Source organism: Tachyglossus aculeatus, chromosome 5 (genome assembly GCF_015852505.1).
Source record: "Tachyglossus aculeatus isolate mTacAcu1 chromosome 5, mTacAcu1.pri, whole genome shotgun sequence".
Classification (NCBI taxonomy): domain Eukaryota; kingdom Metazoa; phylum Chordata; class Mammalia; order Monotremata; family Tachyglossidae; genus Tachyglossus; species Tachyglossus aculeatus.
The window spans coordinates 48895341-48913340 of record NC_052070.1 but is presented as its reverse complement, the minus strand read 5'-3'; the positions used below and the strand labels follow the sequence as shown (position 1 = coordinate 48913340).

At 44.5% G+C, this 18000-nt stretch overlaps 1 protein-coding gene across 9 annotated transcripts in view; it reads right to left on the bottom strand.

Annotated features, from left to right (window-relative positions):
• KIF1B (kinesin family member 1B) overlaps nt 1–18000 on the bottom strand; it is a 193410-nt gene that overhangs the window by 58284 nt on the left and 117126 nt on the right. For 8 of the 9 annotated variants that reach the window (XM_038746530.1, XM_038746537.1, XM_038746533.1 and 5 more), the window contains 3 exons: nt 5264–5360; nt 2386–2534; nt 632–810 (listed from right to left, as the gene is read on the bottom strand). In XM_038746530.1, coding sequence (XP_038602458.1) covers nt 632–810; nt 2386–2534; nt 5264–5360 — 425 coding nt within the window. Of the gene's footprint in view, nt 1–631; nt 811–2385; nt 2535–5263; nt 5361–15603; nt 17934–18000 lie in introns of those variants that run through there. The other variant, XM_038746539.1, reaches the window with a different exon arrangement.

Here is an 18000-nt window from a genome sequence, read left to right as displayed (position 1 = left end):
CTGTATTCTCCCAAGTGCTTAGTTCGGTGCTTTTCACACAGTACACATTCAATAAATATATCACTGATTGAAAAATACCACTATTATTTTTATTACTGCAAAGATGAACTGTGGTTGGTGATGGAAGAAATGGCTAGATGAAGAGGGAGGGCCCTATGACACAGGTAGTAAGAGTTCAAACCGTACAGCATTTCCAAGCTCTTTTTTTCCCCAAGAACAGCAAGGTCTGATGCTGATAGGGTGCCCAGAAATGTCCTATGCCATGGCTACATATTTATACCTATTTCTTAACCAACCACCTCCTAATATGGACTGTTGGCTTCAAGGGAATTGGGCAAGGGAGGGTGGATTACTCAGTGAAACTCATTACCGCTTCTGAAAAACAACTTGATCGCCTATCCTGCTGACCGTATGATACCTCATTCCTTAAAACAAAACCAAGGGACTAGTCTGTGTTGTGTGGTCAGAACTGAGAGTTCCACATTGGCCTCTTTTGACACACAAGCACCCAAAGGTGAATTCTCCCATCAGTGGCACCTTCTCCGAGCCCAAAGGACCACTCTCTGCGTGTGTTCTCTGAATAAAGCTAATGACTTTCAGAAAGCACAATCTCTTGATAACATTTACATACCTGAGTTTCTCCAGGGACCAGTAATGTGTTGCTCCATTCTTCAGATCCTGAACTTCCACAGCCACCACTGTCCGAGGAAAGGGCCTGTCATCCTGGGTTTTTTCTATCTCCGGGGGCAGTAACTCAGGGGGCAGGGGGGAGTACAGTGTATCAGTGAGCAGGACGAACTGAAACTGCACCTAAAATGGGGTCAAGAAATGCAAATTTATAATTACCGTTGCTACTGACTTTTTGACAGTTTGTGAGAAGCAGCATGGCCCAGTGGATAGAGCACGGGCCTAGAACTCAGAAGGACCTGGGTTCTAATCCCAGCTCCGCCACACGTCTACTGTGTGATTTTGGTTAAGTCACTTAGCTTCCGTGAGCCTCAGTTACCTCATCTGTAAAATGGGGATTAAGACTGTGAGCCTCATGTGGGACATGGACTGATCAAGCTGTATCTACCCCAGCGTTTAGTACGGTGCCTGGCACATAGTAATAATAGCAATAATAATAATGATAATAATGGTATTTGTTAAGCGCTTACTATGTGCCAAGCACTGTTCTAAATGCTGGGGAGGTTACAAGGTGATCAGGTTGTCCCACGGGGGGCTCACAGTCTAAGTCCCCATTTTTACAGATGAGGGAACCGGGGCACAGAGAAGTCAAGTGGCTTGCCCAAAGTCACACAGCTGAGAAGTGGCAGAGCTGCGATTAGAACCCAGGACTTCTGACTCCCAAACCCAGGCTCTTTCCACTAAGCCACGCTGCTTCTCAACCAATCCCATATCATAGTAAGCACTTAAAAAATACCATTTTTTTTTAAAAAAGAAAGAGCGAGGGATGAAAAGGTGACTCACATGGAAAGAGAACTCTTGGTCTGGGACAGGAAATGGGATTTTCTAGATTTCAAGATGTATTGTTGATGAGGTTCCTCTTTCAAGGCATTATGATGGAGCCTTGAATCAGGGGCACCAGACAGTCCTCTACTCATGGTATTCACTCCACCCTCAGCCCCACACTATTTATGTACATATCTGTAATTATATTAATGCCTGCTTCCCCCTCTAGACTACAAATTCCTGGTGGTCAGGGAATGTATCTGACTCTGCTGTACTGTACTCTTCCAAGTATTTAGTACAGTGCACTGTCCCCAGAAAGCGTTCAGTAAGGTCCATAATTGACTGATACTTTTAGACTAGCAAGGATAGGCTACCTTGTAACCCCCCAGCGCTTAGAACAGTGCTTCATTCATTCATTCATTCCGTCGTATTTATGGAGCGCTTACTGTGGGCAGAGCACTGTACTAAGCGCTTGGGAAGTTGGGAAGCAGCGTGGCTCAGTGGAAAGAGCCTGGGCTTTGAAGTCAGAGGTCATCGGTTCAAATCCCGGCTCTGCCACTTGTCAGCTGTGTGACTTTGGGCAAGTCATTTACTTCTCTGGGCCTCAGTTACCTCCTCTGTAAAATGGGGATTAAGACGGTGAGCCCCACGTGGGACAACCTGGTCACCTTGTAAATTCCCCAGCACTTAGAACAGTGCTTTGCACATAGTAAGCACTTAATAAATGCCATTATTATTATTATTATTATTATTATTATTATTATAGGCCTGCAGCCACAACAGCAAATGCAAGCCTCCACCCAAGTAAGGGGGAAGGAGAAGTTGGTCAGCCTTTCTTCTAAATCTTAGAAAAAGCCAGGTGGACTTGTAGGCTTGAGGAAGCCCTAAGAAACCTTCCCTTCCTCTCCTCCCTCCCAGCTAACACACACATACCTTTTTCTTCAGCTCCACACTGATGGCGTTGGCTTCCTTCAGGTAAACTGCATTCCCCCACAGCAGGTCCCGCAGTGAGGTGAACTGGTGAAATTTCCATTTCCGGAAAGCCCACTGTGCCAGCTCAAACTCATGTTGGGTCCAGGGAACTGGAAGGGTTAGAGTTACGATATTCAAAGGTAAGGTCGAAACTAAGTAGCGATTTCACTTCCTCAGCTCGGTCCCAGGGTATATAAAGTGTTCGCTAGCTACTCTCCATTCTTTTCAAGTTGCTTGGTACAGTGCTCTGTACACAGTAAGTGTTCAATAAATACAACTGAATAAATGAATGAATAAAAATGAGTAGGTCTGCTTAAAACAATGAGGCTTTGTGGGCAGGGATCATGTCTACCCACTCTACTGAACTGTCCCAACTGCTGAGTGAGCACTCAATAAATCCTATTAATTGATGGAAAAATTACATATGAACTGAAAAGAATGCTCATCCAAAACTTAAACAACCCCCAAAAGCAAGCAAGGCAGAAAGTATAATTGAGCCAAGCCACCTCTGATTTACTTTTCAAAAATACTGTGTTTGAATATGGAAACAAAACACGTAGGCTAATACAGAAGATAAGACTTCAACACTAAACTTTACAATACCATTACACAATGCTGTATGTGTCACACTAAGCACATGAAGCAGTATGGCCTAGTGGAAAGAGCACAGGTGAGGGAAGCAAAGGAGCTGGGTTCTAATCCCAGCTCGGCCAGTTGCCTGCTGGGTGACCGAAGACAAGTCACAACTTCTCTGTGCTTCAGTCCTCTCATCTGTAAAATGGGGATTCATTTTCTGTTCTCCCTCCTACTCAGACTGTGATCCCCATAGGGAGCAGGGCGTGTGCCTGACCTCATTACCTTATATGCACCCTAGTACTTAGTACAGGTGCTTGGCACACAGTAAGTGCTTGACAAATATCACAATTATTATCACTGCTTATGGGATTCAATTTCTGTCAGAGAATGAACTACTATAACAAGAAAGAAACCATTAAATCACACTACAACTAGAAGAAGCTACCAAAGGGATTTGTGGGGCCTCATCTTTGAATATCTTTAAAGCAAGAACAAGCAGCCATCTGGTCTGGATGATTTAGGGGCATAAACGGATAATCTCTCAAAGTCCTTTCCAGTTACATAATCCTAGGATTTCCCTCCTCATATAGCCCGGCCTTGAGATCAGTGACGGTGCTGATTTTAGGAGGATCTAGCTTACAGAAACTGAGGAGCAGTTTCCACTAGAGCTTTTCGAAAATGTGGTTTTAGCTGACAGAAGTGGCCTTTACATTACTACAAGGGTCAGAGCTACAGAAACTAAGGGACCGATCATTGGCAGGGCCACTGTAGTTCATAGTTACCAACTTTCAGTTTGTGTCATTTTGAGTATGGGAGGAAAAATGGGATATGATTTTTTTTTTCTAATGGGAGAGGTGGGGAGGGTGATGCTGGAAAAAGGCAGGCTTCAAAGAAGCACTGTTACTTAGTGGATAGAGAATGGGTCTGGGGGTCGGAAGGATCTGGATTCTAATCCCGGCTCTGCTACCTATCTGCTGTGTGACTTTGGGCAAGTCACTCCACTTCTGTGTGCCTCAGTTACCGCATCTGTAAAATGGGGATTAAGACTGTGAGGCCCACCTGGGATTTGGACTGTATCCAACCTGATTAGCTTGTATCTGCCCCAGCGCTTAATACATTGCCTGGCACATAGTGAACGCTTAACAAATACCATTAAAAAAAAAAGTAGCTGACAGCCCAGAAAGTCTCCATCTTGGGTCCCTCCAATCCTGTCTGAACACTCTTAGGTCTTGTCAAAGACCTGGGACGGATGAAATTGGGTGTCCAGCTCAGACAGCTGGGAATTTAACTGCCCCCATGACCTCCACAGAGTTGGCCCTTCTGCTTAGGACCTATTCTGCAGCCAGGAAGAAATGAATTGGTCACGTAAAAGTTGACCTTTCAGCAGAGTTTCCCAACCTTCATGGCTCTGAGGCACTCCAGAAGCCTGGTGATTTCTTCTAACCCTACCCAGGAAGCCCAGGAAGGGTGCTCATGTCTTCAATATAGCTCAGAATAGAAAAAAAAAAGATTCCGCGCTCACATGGCGCCTGTGTGAACATGCTTGCCTTGCCCCCAAATCTATGCCAAAAATATCAAGCGATGTAGTAGTCCGGATTGCCAGGGTCACTTGGGAACCAACAAGTTACAGGACAAGTGTTCTCATGGAATGTGGTCATTATAATAATAATAATGATGGTATGTCTTAAGCACTTACTATGTGCAAAGCACTGTTCTGATTATTACCCTAAACTATTGCCCCCCTAAAACCGCATCCGACTAAGAAGTTTCTATTATGCCCTTTTCTAAAGCAAATTCCATTTAGAGCAAGGTTGAGGTGAATGAGAATTGCAAGGGAGAACCTCTTCTTTACTGCCGGTCCCAGGAACCCGATTGTTGAAAGTCTCAAACCTTTCAACTCTGGTTAATCCCCCGAAGCACTTCCATTTCCCCCTGAGCAGGCAAAGCCTCCAGAGCAGAGGTTCAGGAGTGGGGCCACCCTATCAATGGAATGCGCTTACCAATAAAGTAATCAAGTGAATACTCTTCTTTAAAAATTCGCTTTTCAGATATTTTGCTTTGATTTGCCTAAATACTTTCAACTTAAAACTGTTCATCATTTCTGGTCTGATTTTTTTTCAAAAGTTCAGTCACAAAAATGTTGCGGTGGTCACTGTGGCAGTCACAGTAGAAGAGCCTTTGCGAATTACTTGTTGGGACTATGACTCTCTCCCCAATGTAGCCTCTGCATTACAGAGCTACAGGCTTGTAGACTCCTACTCACCTTCCTCTTCCTCCTCCTCCTCCTCCTCAGTAGTTTCAGCAGCCAGGGAACGGGTTTCAACCTGCTTCTGCAAGGCCTGCAATTTACTTTCATAATCCTGATGGGAGAGAGATGAGATACCATGTAGGAGAAAGAGAATGGGAAGAAAAAGAGAGAGCAGGGGAAAGTTCAGGGATCTCAGACACATAAAGAAATGCTTCAGAAAGACAGTCACGGACAGCCGGCTATGTGGAACATTGTCATCTCTGTTAATTCTGAAGAGACCAAATTCCCAGCCTCAAAATCAGATTTGGGAACACTGCCTTATTACTATTATTTTTTTAAAAGAGGATGCCAATGAGGAGAAAATGGGTAGTCTTAAATTGTTAAAAATACATCAGAGTACAAGAATAGCAGGGAAAACTGGCACTGGGAAGAGGAGGAGCACAGGTCCCATTCTGTATCTTGAAATGTCACAAATATTCCTCAGTGCTTAATCCTAGCGATGAAGAAAATGATGCTTTCTTTACAAAAAGAAACACGATCATCTCTATAGCTGCAGCTTATAACACAAGAAGAGCTGGAGACGTACATCAAAGGTATATATCAGGATGGTGTGGGAATCCATTGAAATCATGGGGACTAAGTGCAAGATTTGGGTGGATTTGAAAATCCCCTAAGGCAATAGGCTTTCTTTAATTGAGAAGGGTTAAAGACATGAAGGGATTGCAATAGAAGTACTAGAAATTAAGGAATTGTTTTAGGAGGAGGAGCATCAAAGGATAGAAGGTAGAGAGGAGCAGTATGGCCTAATGGAAAAAGCACGGGGCCTGGGAATCAGAGGACCCGAGTTCTAATTCCGGTTCTGCTACATGGCTGCTGCGTGACCTGGAGCAAGTCACTTAACATCTCTGGGTCTCAGTTTTTTCATCTTTAAAATGGGGATTCAATACCTCTTCTACCTCCTGCTTAGGCTGACAGCCTTGAGTGGGGCAGGGACTGTGTCTGACCTGATTAATTTGTATCTACCCCAGTGTTTAGAACAGTGCTTGACACACAGTAAACGTTTAACAATACTATTATTATTGTTGCTAGACTCCATGAGTTTCCGGCAAAAATCTCTAATAATAAGAATAAGAGCAATAATAATAACTGTGGCATTTGTTACGCACTTACTATATGCCAGGCACTGTACTATTTTGTTAATGATGTGCAACTAGCTTTACTTCTACTTATTCTGATGACTTGACACCTGTCCACATGTTTTGTTTTGTCATCTAGACTGTAAGCCCGTTGTTGGGTAAGGACCGTCTCTATATATTGCCAACTTGCACTTCCCAAGTGCTTAGTACAGTGCTCTGCACACAGTAAGCGCTCAATAAATACGACTGACTGAATGAATGAATGTACTAAGCATTGGGTTGGATACAAGCAAATCTGGTTGGACACAGTCTCTGTCCCACATAGGGCTCACAGTCTTAATCCCCATTTTACAGCTGAGGTAACTGAGGCACAGAAGTTAGGTGACTTGCTCAAGGTTACACAATGGACAAGCTGCACAGTCAGGAGTAGAACACAGGTCCTTCTGCTCCCAGGCTCATGCTCTATCCACTAGGCAGTTCTCAGAGGGGACAGGTCATTTATCAAAGTAGGCAAAAAAATGCACATATGACCCAAATGTTTGGATTCAACCATTCATATTTCTATTCAAATATGTGAATTTCTCCTGTTACAGAATCTCTTTGCTAAAGCACAGCGGAACAATTGTGTCTAGAGTGCACCACAATTAATACGTTTGAAGGCTGAAAATGATCTAGTTGGAGAGCCTGAGAAGCAATTTATTCAAGTTGGTTAGGCATTATTTGCAGGGTCAATAATTGAACAAATTAACAATTGATCATTCCTGCTTGAGAAAAAGCAGCAACATAGGCTGAAAAGTCACCTGCAGTCAATTATCTGCTGAGCTTTTTTAAAACATGAAAAAAGCGAACACCAGACACACATCACTAATTTACAGGATGTAGCCTACAGTTCACTATGAATACTGGCTGCTGCCCAGGGGGATATCCTTCTTTTTGGCTTCTCCATCCCAGCACTTAGTACAATGCTCCGCACACACTAAGTGCTCAACAAATGATATTGATTGATTTAATTTCAGGTGGCTTGCTGCTCAAGGTTCTCACATGGCAGAGAAGTTTAAGGGAAGAGGGCATGGAAGGAAGGAACTGTCTCCTGAATATTTAATATACCATATTTATTATGTAGAACTTATCCAAGAGACTCATAATACTCCATTTTCTCTCAGGCTCCAGTGGGCTACAGGCAACACCGTGGTGCTGAGGGCAAAATGGGTGCCCACAATCAATTTCAGCACTCTCAGATGCTACTGTATCTTTTACCACTCCCTATGACAAAGGACAGTTTATTTCATACAACTGAGGTCATCAAAAAGCCAAGTATGGAACTTTGTCTCTTCTGAAACAAAAATTTGGCTTGTGAAACTTGGTGGTCACATGAGATCCCCCAGTTATGGATGGGGAACCATTTTTAGAGAACATTTTAGAGAAGCAGCATGGGTTAGTGGATAGAGCACAGATCTTTGAGTCAGAAGGACCTGGGTTTTAATCCTGGCTCCACCACATGTCTGCTGTGTGACCCTGACAAGTCACTTAAATTCTCTGTGCCTCAGTAAAATGGAGATTAAGTGTGCAAGCCCCACGTGGGAGACAGGGCCCGTGTCCAACCTGATTATCTTGTATCTTCCATAGAATTTAGAACAGTACTTGGCGCACAGTAAGCGTTTAATAAGTACCATAATTTATTGTTTATCTTCACATTTTTCTTTACCCACCCTTCATGTATCCTGGAAGGTGTCCCCAGGATGCTGCTTACACAGGAATCGCTATTCCTTGGCAGCTCTGCTATAGCGAAGGTCTCAAAGGTTCTGGGATAATTTTGCTTAGTTTGGCAATAGAGTCCTATATTACTGAGACTGGGCCCCATGTGGGAGAGGGACTGTGTCCAACCTCATTATCTTGTGTCTACCCCAAGGCTTAGTACAGTGCTTGGCGCATAGTAAGCCCTTAACAAATACCACCGCTATGACCTAAATGGGCTTAAAATCTTCAGGAAATACCCATTTCAGTATGAGCAGTTCCCTAAATTTGGTTTGTTAGGTTAGATTTCTTTTACCTCAACGTTATACATGTCTCAAAACAAACCCTGTGCTCCTTCCCTGAATGAAAAACTTGTACATCAGCAGGATTAAACTTTAGTTCTGTTTTTATTTTCCTTAAAGTACTGGAAAAGCCCAACTGAGGAAATCCAAAGACCGTTGTTCCGGCCGGCCCATGGATAAGAGTTACAGCAATCATTATAGAGAGGCCACTTGAGCCAACGGTTTTATTTTCACAGAAAAGGCCCTAATCACCTTCTTCCTGCTAGTTTAGTCAGCTGTCAAACCGACTTCAGACGTAATCTCGCTCTTTACAGAGAATCGTGGGAGGGCAGCAAATGGGGAGAGTTAAGCTTAGACCCGAATGGCCTGTAAGGTCTGAACCCATGAAACCACCAGAAGTTTATGTGTTTCAATTTTTCACAAGTTAACATGGTCATTAACCCTCTTTTTAGAAAGGATGCACAGAATTATTAGAAAACTAAGAACTGATTCTACAATGAACAGATGCCATGTGCCTCTGAATCCTGCAAAGAAATAGGTATTTTCCACCTCTCAAATGAAAAGGGACACGGTTCCCAACAAATGAGAAAAGTTCCTAATTGGCAAGACTTGGTTACTGAGCAACTTGGTTTCTTGTTTTTTTTTAACAGAGGATATATGGAACTGATATTGTATGGAAGCACAGTCTGCATGTGTTTGGCTGCTGCTGAGTTTTAAATTGGGGAGGGAGGATCGTATTTGTACTAATTCTTAAATGGGATTGTGATGGCAAAGGGAGTTAAACTAGTATGGCATATTTTTAATGGTTATTTTGTCAGTGGAATGTGGTATTTAGCCCCAAAAATGGCAGAATGGGACTCTCCTCAAAGTAGAAAAATTATGTCATAAATTGGAAAAATTATACATGAAGAGCAAATTAGTAAAACCACATGATAAAAACTGAGTCAGGTGATAGGTACAGCAGATTTATTTTAACTCTAAAATGTTCTTTTTCTGCACCTCAAGGCTGTGAGGTGCAAATTTTTTATTTTTTTTTTGGCCTTGAGAGAGAAAGAAACCACATTTCTGCAATTACCCAAGGGGCTTTGGACCATAATGGGAAGCTAAGTTGCTCTTCATTTCATTCTGCTCTAATAAATGCCTTCCCTTACAATAACTCAAGAGGAGAGAACAGGAGAGAGGAAGGAACATCAAGGTGAGTCCAGGTTGGCATCCTCGAGATCAAGGAGGAAAGAAACGGTTGCACTTTCCCTGCCCTGAGAATTCTCTCCACTCAAATATCAATCAATGGTATTTACTGAGTGCTTACTCTGTGCAAAGCACTGTATAAGCACTTGGGAAAGTACAGTTTAACAGAGTTGGTAAATGTGATCCTCGCCTACAAGGAACTTAAAGTCTACAGTAGGGAGGCAGACAGTAAAATAGATTAGGGATAAGGGAAATTAGAGTATAAGAATATGTATGTAAGTATTGTGGGGCTGGCATAACAAAATGCTTGAGGGGCACATAGCCAAGCGTACACATCAAGATGCATCACTAATCAGTACACATTGGCAAATTTCTATGGAAGGAATTCCTTAGAGTGAAATTTTCCTGGATAAAGAAAAGGGAAAAGAAGACCAGAGCCAAAGAGAGGAGCCACTTTTAGACACCAGTTTTGAATCAAACTATCTTGACAAGAGTTGCTACTACAGCCACTAGATGGTAAGATCCTTGAGGGCAGGAATCACGTCCACCGAATCTACTGTACTGTACCCTCCCAAGCGCTTCGTACTGTGCTCTGCATGGAGGAAGCTCTCAATAAGTACCGTTAATTAATTACGGTCCTTCAGGGATGAAAGTATCACACCAATTAGAACAATTCACTCTCCCCTCCTCCCACACCGGTGAGAAGTCACACACAAGGATATTTGAGAGTTTATTGAATGAGGACTTTTGTAACAATACAAACTAGCTCTGCTTTCCAGGAGGCAGGCTCTTGCACTCAAGACAATCTTCAAACACGTCTTCAAGAAAATGAAAAACAAAAAACAAAAAAAAACAGTCCAGGGTTCTTTTACTGGAAAGAGGTTCATCACCTCCTCTTACAAAAATAATAAGGGAAAACACACATCTCACATCTGGCAGCTCAAACAGTGGTTCAGAGGCAAGTGAGTATCTGGTGCAGGTTTTCTGAACTGCAGAAGACACTGATTACACCTTCAATACTGCTTATTTAAAAAAAAAAAAAACGTTGTCCTAATCTTAGATTTCTTAGTTTGCATTGTTCTTATGAAAATCTTTTCAGAAGATCCGGAGGTAAGCAGTTTTCCCCATGCACTGGTCTTTTGTAGGAGTAAGGCACGTTAATAAATGACCATTAAGAAGGCTGAACCAGACAAAAGCCAGACCGGCCTTTCACCAGACTAGATTTGTCGGCTTCAGTGCTCTTTTTCAGCATTCTCATTTGTATCTGAAATAGGAGAACTATGGTCACCTCATGCCACTTCAATGTAATTTACAAACTCCCCTCTCAGTCCCTAGGCGAAGGAAAAAGAGTTTGCAGGGTTGACAACAGTTAAAACAAGGAAAGCTAAACTTCAAAGTTTTCTTCAAATTATTTTCCTCTTCATTCAATCATGTTTACTGAGCGCTTACTGTGTGAACAGCACTGTACTAAGCGCTTGAACTCTCAACTCTGCCCGCGTGGGATGCAATATGGCTTGGTTTGGGAGACGGCAATAGCCGACTGAACCATCCCATGTTCCCATTAGAGTACTATAGGTAGTAAACAGCCCCAAGAAATGGGTCAAATCCATGTGTCATGTTGAAAGTTTTCAATACTGGTTATCCATGATAAAAAAAAAAAATTTGAATCAAACATACCACACAGCTGCCTTAACACTAGATAAAATAAAACGTCAAATGCTCTGAAACTTAGAAATCGAAGCCTCAAAAGCCTCCTTTCCCGAACTCCACCATCCCGGCCTAGAGAAAGTCCGGCCCAAGCAGCTCCTAGGCCCCTACGTGCGTTCCTGCCCGCACTCATACCCACCCACTCCCAGAGTGCTTCCTGCTTCCACGCCAAAGAGACTACCTGCCAAATGGTTTCTTTTTTTATGGTATTTGTTAAGCGCTTACTATGTGCCTGGCACCGTACTAAGCGCTGGGATAGAAACAAGCCAATCAGATGGGACACAGTCCTGCTCCACATGGGGCTCAAAGGCCTAATTCCCTTTCACGGATGAGGTAACTGAGGCGCATAGAAGTGAAGTGACTTGCCTAAGGTCACACAGCAGACAAGTGGCGGAGCAGGGATTAGAACCCAGGTCCTTCTGACTCACAGTCCCGTGCTCTGTCCATTAGGGGTTACCTCCCTCCTCTGCTCCCTGGCAGGTAGATCAGGTCAGGGCTCCCTGCTGACTGCGCGCACTCTCTTCCCTGGATGCCCCCCCCCTCGGCACTTCTTTACATTCGGATATTCAATTAATCAATTCAGCTATCACAATCTTCGCATCCGTAATATCTGTTGGAAGCTTATTTTCCCTTTTGCTTCCACTACTTGTAAACACTTTTTTTGCTCTCTGCCATGTACCCCAGTAGACTGTACAGTTCCTTGAGGGCAGGGAATGCGTGTCTCGCGTCTTTTGTTGTCGCTCCACCTCTTAGTACAGTGTCTTGCGCTCCGTAGGTGCTCAATAAATAGCATGAATTGGTTGATTGACTGGGAGCTACCAAGTTGAGGGGCTGTTCGGGCCACAAAGATCACTGGCTGCAGAGGGTGTCCTCGCCACCAGCCCTAGCTGCTGCATACCTGATCCAACTCCCCAACTGCCCCGACTCAACCTCGGGCCCTCTCCCCCTCAAAAAACCACAATAAAAAACAGGGGATGCTGTCAGAACACACAATCGTGCACTTCCTCCCTTGCATACAAAATAAGAAGTATGCTAGAGTGGAGTTCAAGAATGGAAGTAGGTATTTGATGTACTCAGTCACTCAGAGGAATTTACTGAGTGCTTAATCAATCAATCAGTGGTAATTATTGAGTGCTATGTGCTGAGCACTGTACTTAGCACTTGGGAGGGTACCATGTAACAGAGTAGGTAGACACCTCCCTGCCCACAGTGATCCTACGGTCTAGGGGGAGACGGCCATCAAAATGAATTTGGGATTAATTTTGATTGATAAATGCTCGCCTGCTCCAGGGACAGAACAATGAGTAAACCGTGTGGCAGTCTGGAACCAAAAAAACAACCCTGAACCGATATCACCTGCTGCTTAACCACTCTAGTGCTGCCAGCTTCACTGTCATCCTGACAGAAGAAGGATTAGCAACCGGTGCTTTGGGGGCAGTTCATCACAATTCCCCTGGAGAAGATCGGGTTGAGTTCTCGAAGGCAATGACGATAATCCAAGGCACAGCCTTCTTGAGGGCATCTCCTAAAAGGCCCCGGAGTAGGAACAGTTGACTGCAGACATCCAGGGATGCGGCTAGCCCTGCCCTTATCCCAATCTCATGAACATTCCCCCTGGACTTGCTCTGTGACCTCCCAGGTTGGCACTGGAATGGGCAGAACGAGGAGAACGTGGAAAAGTCCGAGACCTTAAGCCAAGTTGACAGGCTAACTCCAGTGATCTGGGGTGTGGTGGGGCAGGGGAGGGTCCGGTGTCAGGATTACCCACTGTTGGGTAGGGACTGTCTCTATATGTTGCCAACTTGTACTTACCAAGCACTTAGTACAGTGCTCTGCACACAGTAGGCGCTCAATAAATACGATTGATTGATTGATTGATTGATTGATTGGTGGTGGTGCCTTTCCTGGCATTTGTTACATCTACCTGAACCAATCAATGGGTACATTGCTTGGGTGTTATATGTCTGGCTGGAGCGGTAGCTAAAATGAAACCTTTTACTGAAAAACTAAGGAAAAAAAAATCTCCAGGCGTAGGCATAACCTTAGATTTCACTTGGGCAGGGAGCGAGGAGGTGTTTTTTGTTTTGTTTACATGGTCTTCGTTAAGCACTTACTATGTGCCAGGCACTGTACTAAGTGCTGGGGTACATACAGGATAATCAAGTTGGACACAGTCCCTGTCCCACACAGGGCTCACAGACTCAATCCTCATTTTACAGATGAGGTACCTGAGGCATAGCACAGTGAATTGACTTGCCCGAAGTCACTCAGCAGACAGGTGGCAGAGCCAGAATTAGAACCCAAGTCTTCTGGCTCCAAGGCCCATGCTCTTTCCACTAGGCCACGCTGCCTCTAATGGGAGAACACCATAGTCTTCATATTACAACTTTACTTTAGGTTGAAATTCAACCCCAAGCAAATGATAGCACCACTTTTAAAGGGATGGATGAATTGAGGTTATCTGTCCAGTAATGAATGTCAATGAAAATGGTTTAGTCACCCTAGTCTCTTCCTCAAATTACACTTCTCATCTGAAATGAGTTCCCAGAACACATAAATGGCAAACACTCCCCAAACACCATATGCACACTCATTTTCCTGGATTTTCTAGGCAATAAAGGGCCCCTTTGCCCCATAAGAAGACCTCTGAAGAAGATGACACTCAAAGCAGTGTCTTTATTGCCAGAGGAGGCACACACACATATATTAGTTCCTTGGAAAACTACTGAAATCATTGCCCTTACTAAAACTAAAGGCTCTATTTGAAAACAAAGGTAAAACTTCCCATTCCAAGCACATCACCTGCCCACTCGGTAGGAAAGTTCTGATGACACTTCTTTTATTGCTTATGGAAGAGGAATCACCAGAGGAAGGCACCAGGGCAAACACTAAATCATCATCCCTAAAGCCCAAACAAACGAGTGAATACCAGATGGAAGTTAGTTTCTCCCAGTTTGGGGAAAAGCAATCCCCAGAAAAACTTCTTTATATATTGTGAAACCTGAGTAATTGATAGCATGTTAACAAATATGTGGGGTGTTTTTTTTCAGTGGGGGGATCAGGGGAGAAGGGAAAAGGCTGGAGGAGGGACAGGAAAGGGAGAGAAAGACTAGGCCAGGGAAGATGTTTTAAACTCATTTAAAGAGACGAATGAGATGGCATGATTAGTACTTACACAAAATGCATTGAAGTGACCTGAGGTAGCCTACCGAGTACATTCACTGCAACAGTGCAGTATGGGAGATTGTCATTTTAACGGAATGAACACACTGTAAAACAGAACTCCCTCTCCTCCAATAAACCACAGGCCTAAGAAGAGCACTTTGAAGACAAATGTGTCTCCCCAAATTTTGGATCTCTGTGTAAAAGAGCCCAAAGCTACAAAGTTAATTAAAAGTACAAGAAATGTCCTTAAGCACATTAAGAAAGCAACTTTTCGGAAGCAAAGAAACCAAACCTATGATTAAAAAGTAGTGTTCTCCGAAATAGCTAAGCACAAAAAAAAATCCCCCCCGGCCACAAACCTAAGGCTTTCTCAACTCAAATGTCAACAGTTCTACTGGTCACAATTTTTCCCATATTTTGCTAAGATGTGAAGTCGGGTTGCTGCCGCTGGGCGTTTAACAACACTGATAAATTCAGGCAATCTAAGCACCTCTGAGTCTTCACATTCAACTATCTATTGCTTCTTAAATTGGCCTATAGAAAGAGGGGATGGGAGAGGGAAGCAGAAAGGAAAATGCGCCAGAAATCCTACTACAATAACTGTTTTTTCCCACTGGATTGCTGAGAAGTAGGGCAGCCTGAAACAAGAAGGTACTAAAATGAAGTACTGACTTTTTGAATGCAGGTTTTATCTGGCCCTCTCTCCCCTCTTTAAGGCCTCTAAAGATTAGCTTTTAGCTTTTCCCAATTGCTAACCACAAGAACAAAAGGCTGAACCTGTCTACTTGTTTTGTTTCTGCTTGTTTTGCTTTTTTGTTTGTCTCCCCCTTCTAGACTGTGAGCACCATTGTTGGGAAGGGACCATCTCTATATGTTGCCGATTTGTACTTCCCAAGAGCTTAGTACAGTGCTCTGCACACAGTAAGTGCTCAATAAATATGATTGAATGATTGAATGAACTTTCTTCTACACATCAAGCTCACCATGGGCATGCTAGTTTCTTGGCTGGGTCATGAAGACTAGGTAAAGGCAGACTACTGTCCACTGTCTTGGGTTCACTTACATACATTACCCAAAGCCTCCATGTTTCTATTCTTTTTTTTTTTTTTTTGAGCAAGGAAAGGCCCATTCTACACCTTGGGATGGAGAAACACGTTGCAAGCCATACCTAGAGCCCGAATTACAGAGCTTTCAGAGGCCGATTTCTAACTCACTGTAAACTCCACACGTGCACTGCTCCTAACAAAATCAGAAAGGAAAGCATAAAACACTGTTCACTCATTCTATCGGAGGGAAAAAATCAAGTATGCTCTACGCTGCAATACTGAGAGACAAGTGCAGTTCTATGGAAGATGCAAAACTGGAACATCAGCCAACACCATTTTGGTTTGTGGAGAGTTCAAATCCCATCTGGGGAGGGAAAATGCAAGTTCAACAAGGAGTCAATGTTGTGACTGCATGATCTTGGGCCAGCTCCTCAGTTTCTAACAAAACTGTGAAAAAAATGACATTCAACACTGAAAACAAATGATTCGCCCTCTTGATTGTTGACATTAGTTAGGGAAAGGCCACTTTCTGGACATCAGAGAATCCTTTTTGGCAGTTCAAAAACAGCCCCAGACCAAGGGGAACGGGTTTGACCGAATAAGTCCAATATCTCAGCCCTCTCAAAACACATAAAAATCTCAGAACAAGCAGGGAGTCCCAATGTATGTCCAAAAATTCAGAAATTGCCCCATCGCTGGTATATGAGCCAAAAGGCTGTGTTGAAATGCCAGGGTTCTGTGCTTTCCACTGGACAAAAGCCAGTTAACTTTTGCTGGCGCACAGCTTATGTAAATTCTTAGAAGCCAACGGGACCCACCACCAAGGTCAGACTCAATCCCAACTGCTTTTCCATGCTCAAGAGCCCACACTCCCCCTTCCCCGCAGCAAGACCTCAAAGCCTGTCCAGGGATTTTACACAGCAGTCTCTCTGCCAGATTTGAGATTGGGCGCAGAGAACTGTCGCCTCATGCGCGGAGGCGTCACGAATTGGTGGTGATGGCTGGGCCGGCTGTTCTGCTTCGGGTAAAGACCGGCTGCTTCGCCATCCGCCGGGCCTCCAGTGTTGTGCTTACAGTAGGGCTGCCGGTGCTGGTGAATGTGGCGCTTCTGCTGGAAAGTCTGCAGATCCGGGTTCTGGTGCCCGTTGGAGGACTGTAATGATTCGGACGAGCCAGAAGTCGGACGATGCAGACTTTTCTGCTGACCGCTGTTGAGGGAATTGCTTCTCCAGCGTAACTGCGGGGGCGGCTGCTGGGGCTGATTGCTAAGGGGCTGCTTGTTCACCTGGATGTGGTCTTGACTTCTCTGTCTCACGGGGGGGGCCCACGTTCGCTGAGGGTCCTCGGGAGCTGCTCGCCCTCCTTTTTCTTGGCTTCCCTCTTTGCTTCCTCGCCTCTCTTCTTCCTCTTTTGGAATTTTGACTTCGATGACCTCGTCTTCCGTTATGATGATATGCGTCCCGGGACTCCAGGAGTTTCTATGCTTGGGGTTGCTCTTGAAAGGGAAGCGGGGTTTGCGATTCTCAGGAGGGATGAAGCGATGGGGCACGTTCTGCCGGCGGAGTTGCTTCGTGATCTCTTGCTGCTGCAGGTTCTTGAACCGGATCTGCTCTTGCCTCATCCAGCGCAGCCGTCCCCGCCTAAAGGCCGGGTCCCCATCCATTAGCTGGGAAACCCGCTCGTCCTTCCCTTGTTCCTCACTCTCTTCTTTGCTTCCATCATTCTCGGCCCGGGAACCGTCCCGTCCCCAGTTCGGGCTTTGACTCTTACTGTGCCCTTGGGCCTTCTGCTCTTGAGCGCTGATCAGTGGCAAAACCTTCTCCATTTTCAGCATCTTGTTCCTCAAGACTTTGATTTCTTCATCCTTCATATTATTTTGCTTTTTCACTTCTTGTAGAATGTCCTCCAGCTTGTCTATGTGCACCTTGAGGTCGTCCATGTCAGTCACTCCTTTCCCGTTGCCCATCACGTCCTCGATCCGCTCGTCTCCGACACCGACCGTGTCCCAGACATCCCTGGCCACCGCCCGCCACGAGTCCCGCTCATTGGGGTCCTTTTTCCCATACATGGCGCAAAGCTCCTTCATCTTCACAATGGCCAGGGCTTCAATCTCCTGCCTGCTGTGCCTGAAATCATTGAGGGCCACTTCATAGCAGATCTCCTTCACGGCCTGGATCTTCAGGTCGGAGATGGTGACCCATTTGGAGTCCTTGCTCAGGCGCCTGCGCTGGGGGATTTGATACATTTTAATTGGCTCTCGTTTCTTTCCACTGCTGGGGAGGCCACACTTTTTAACAATGGTTTGCAACTTGCTGGGGGGCAGCTTCTCTCTCAGGGAAGTAATCAGCCTCCAGCTCTCCTCACACGACCGCTTGTCTGAATCGTCCCCGCTATCAGAATCCGCATCCTTTGGAAAAACAAAACCAAAAAATGGCCCCCAAACAACCAAAATTAAAATGGAAAAAGTGGAAAAT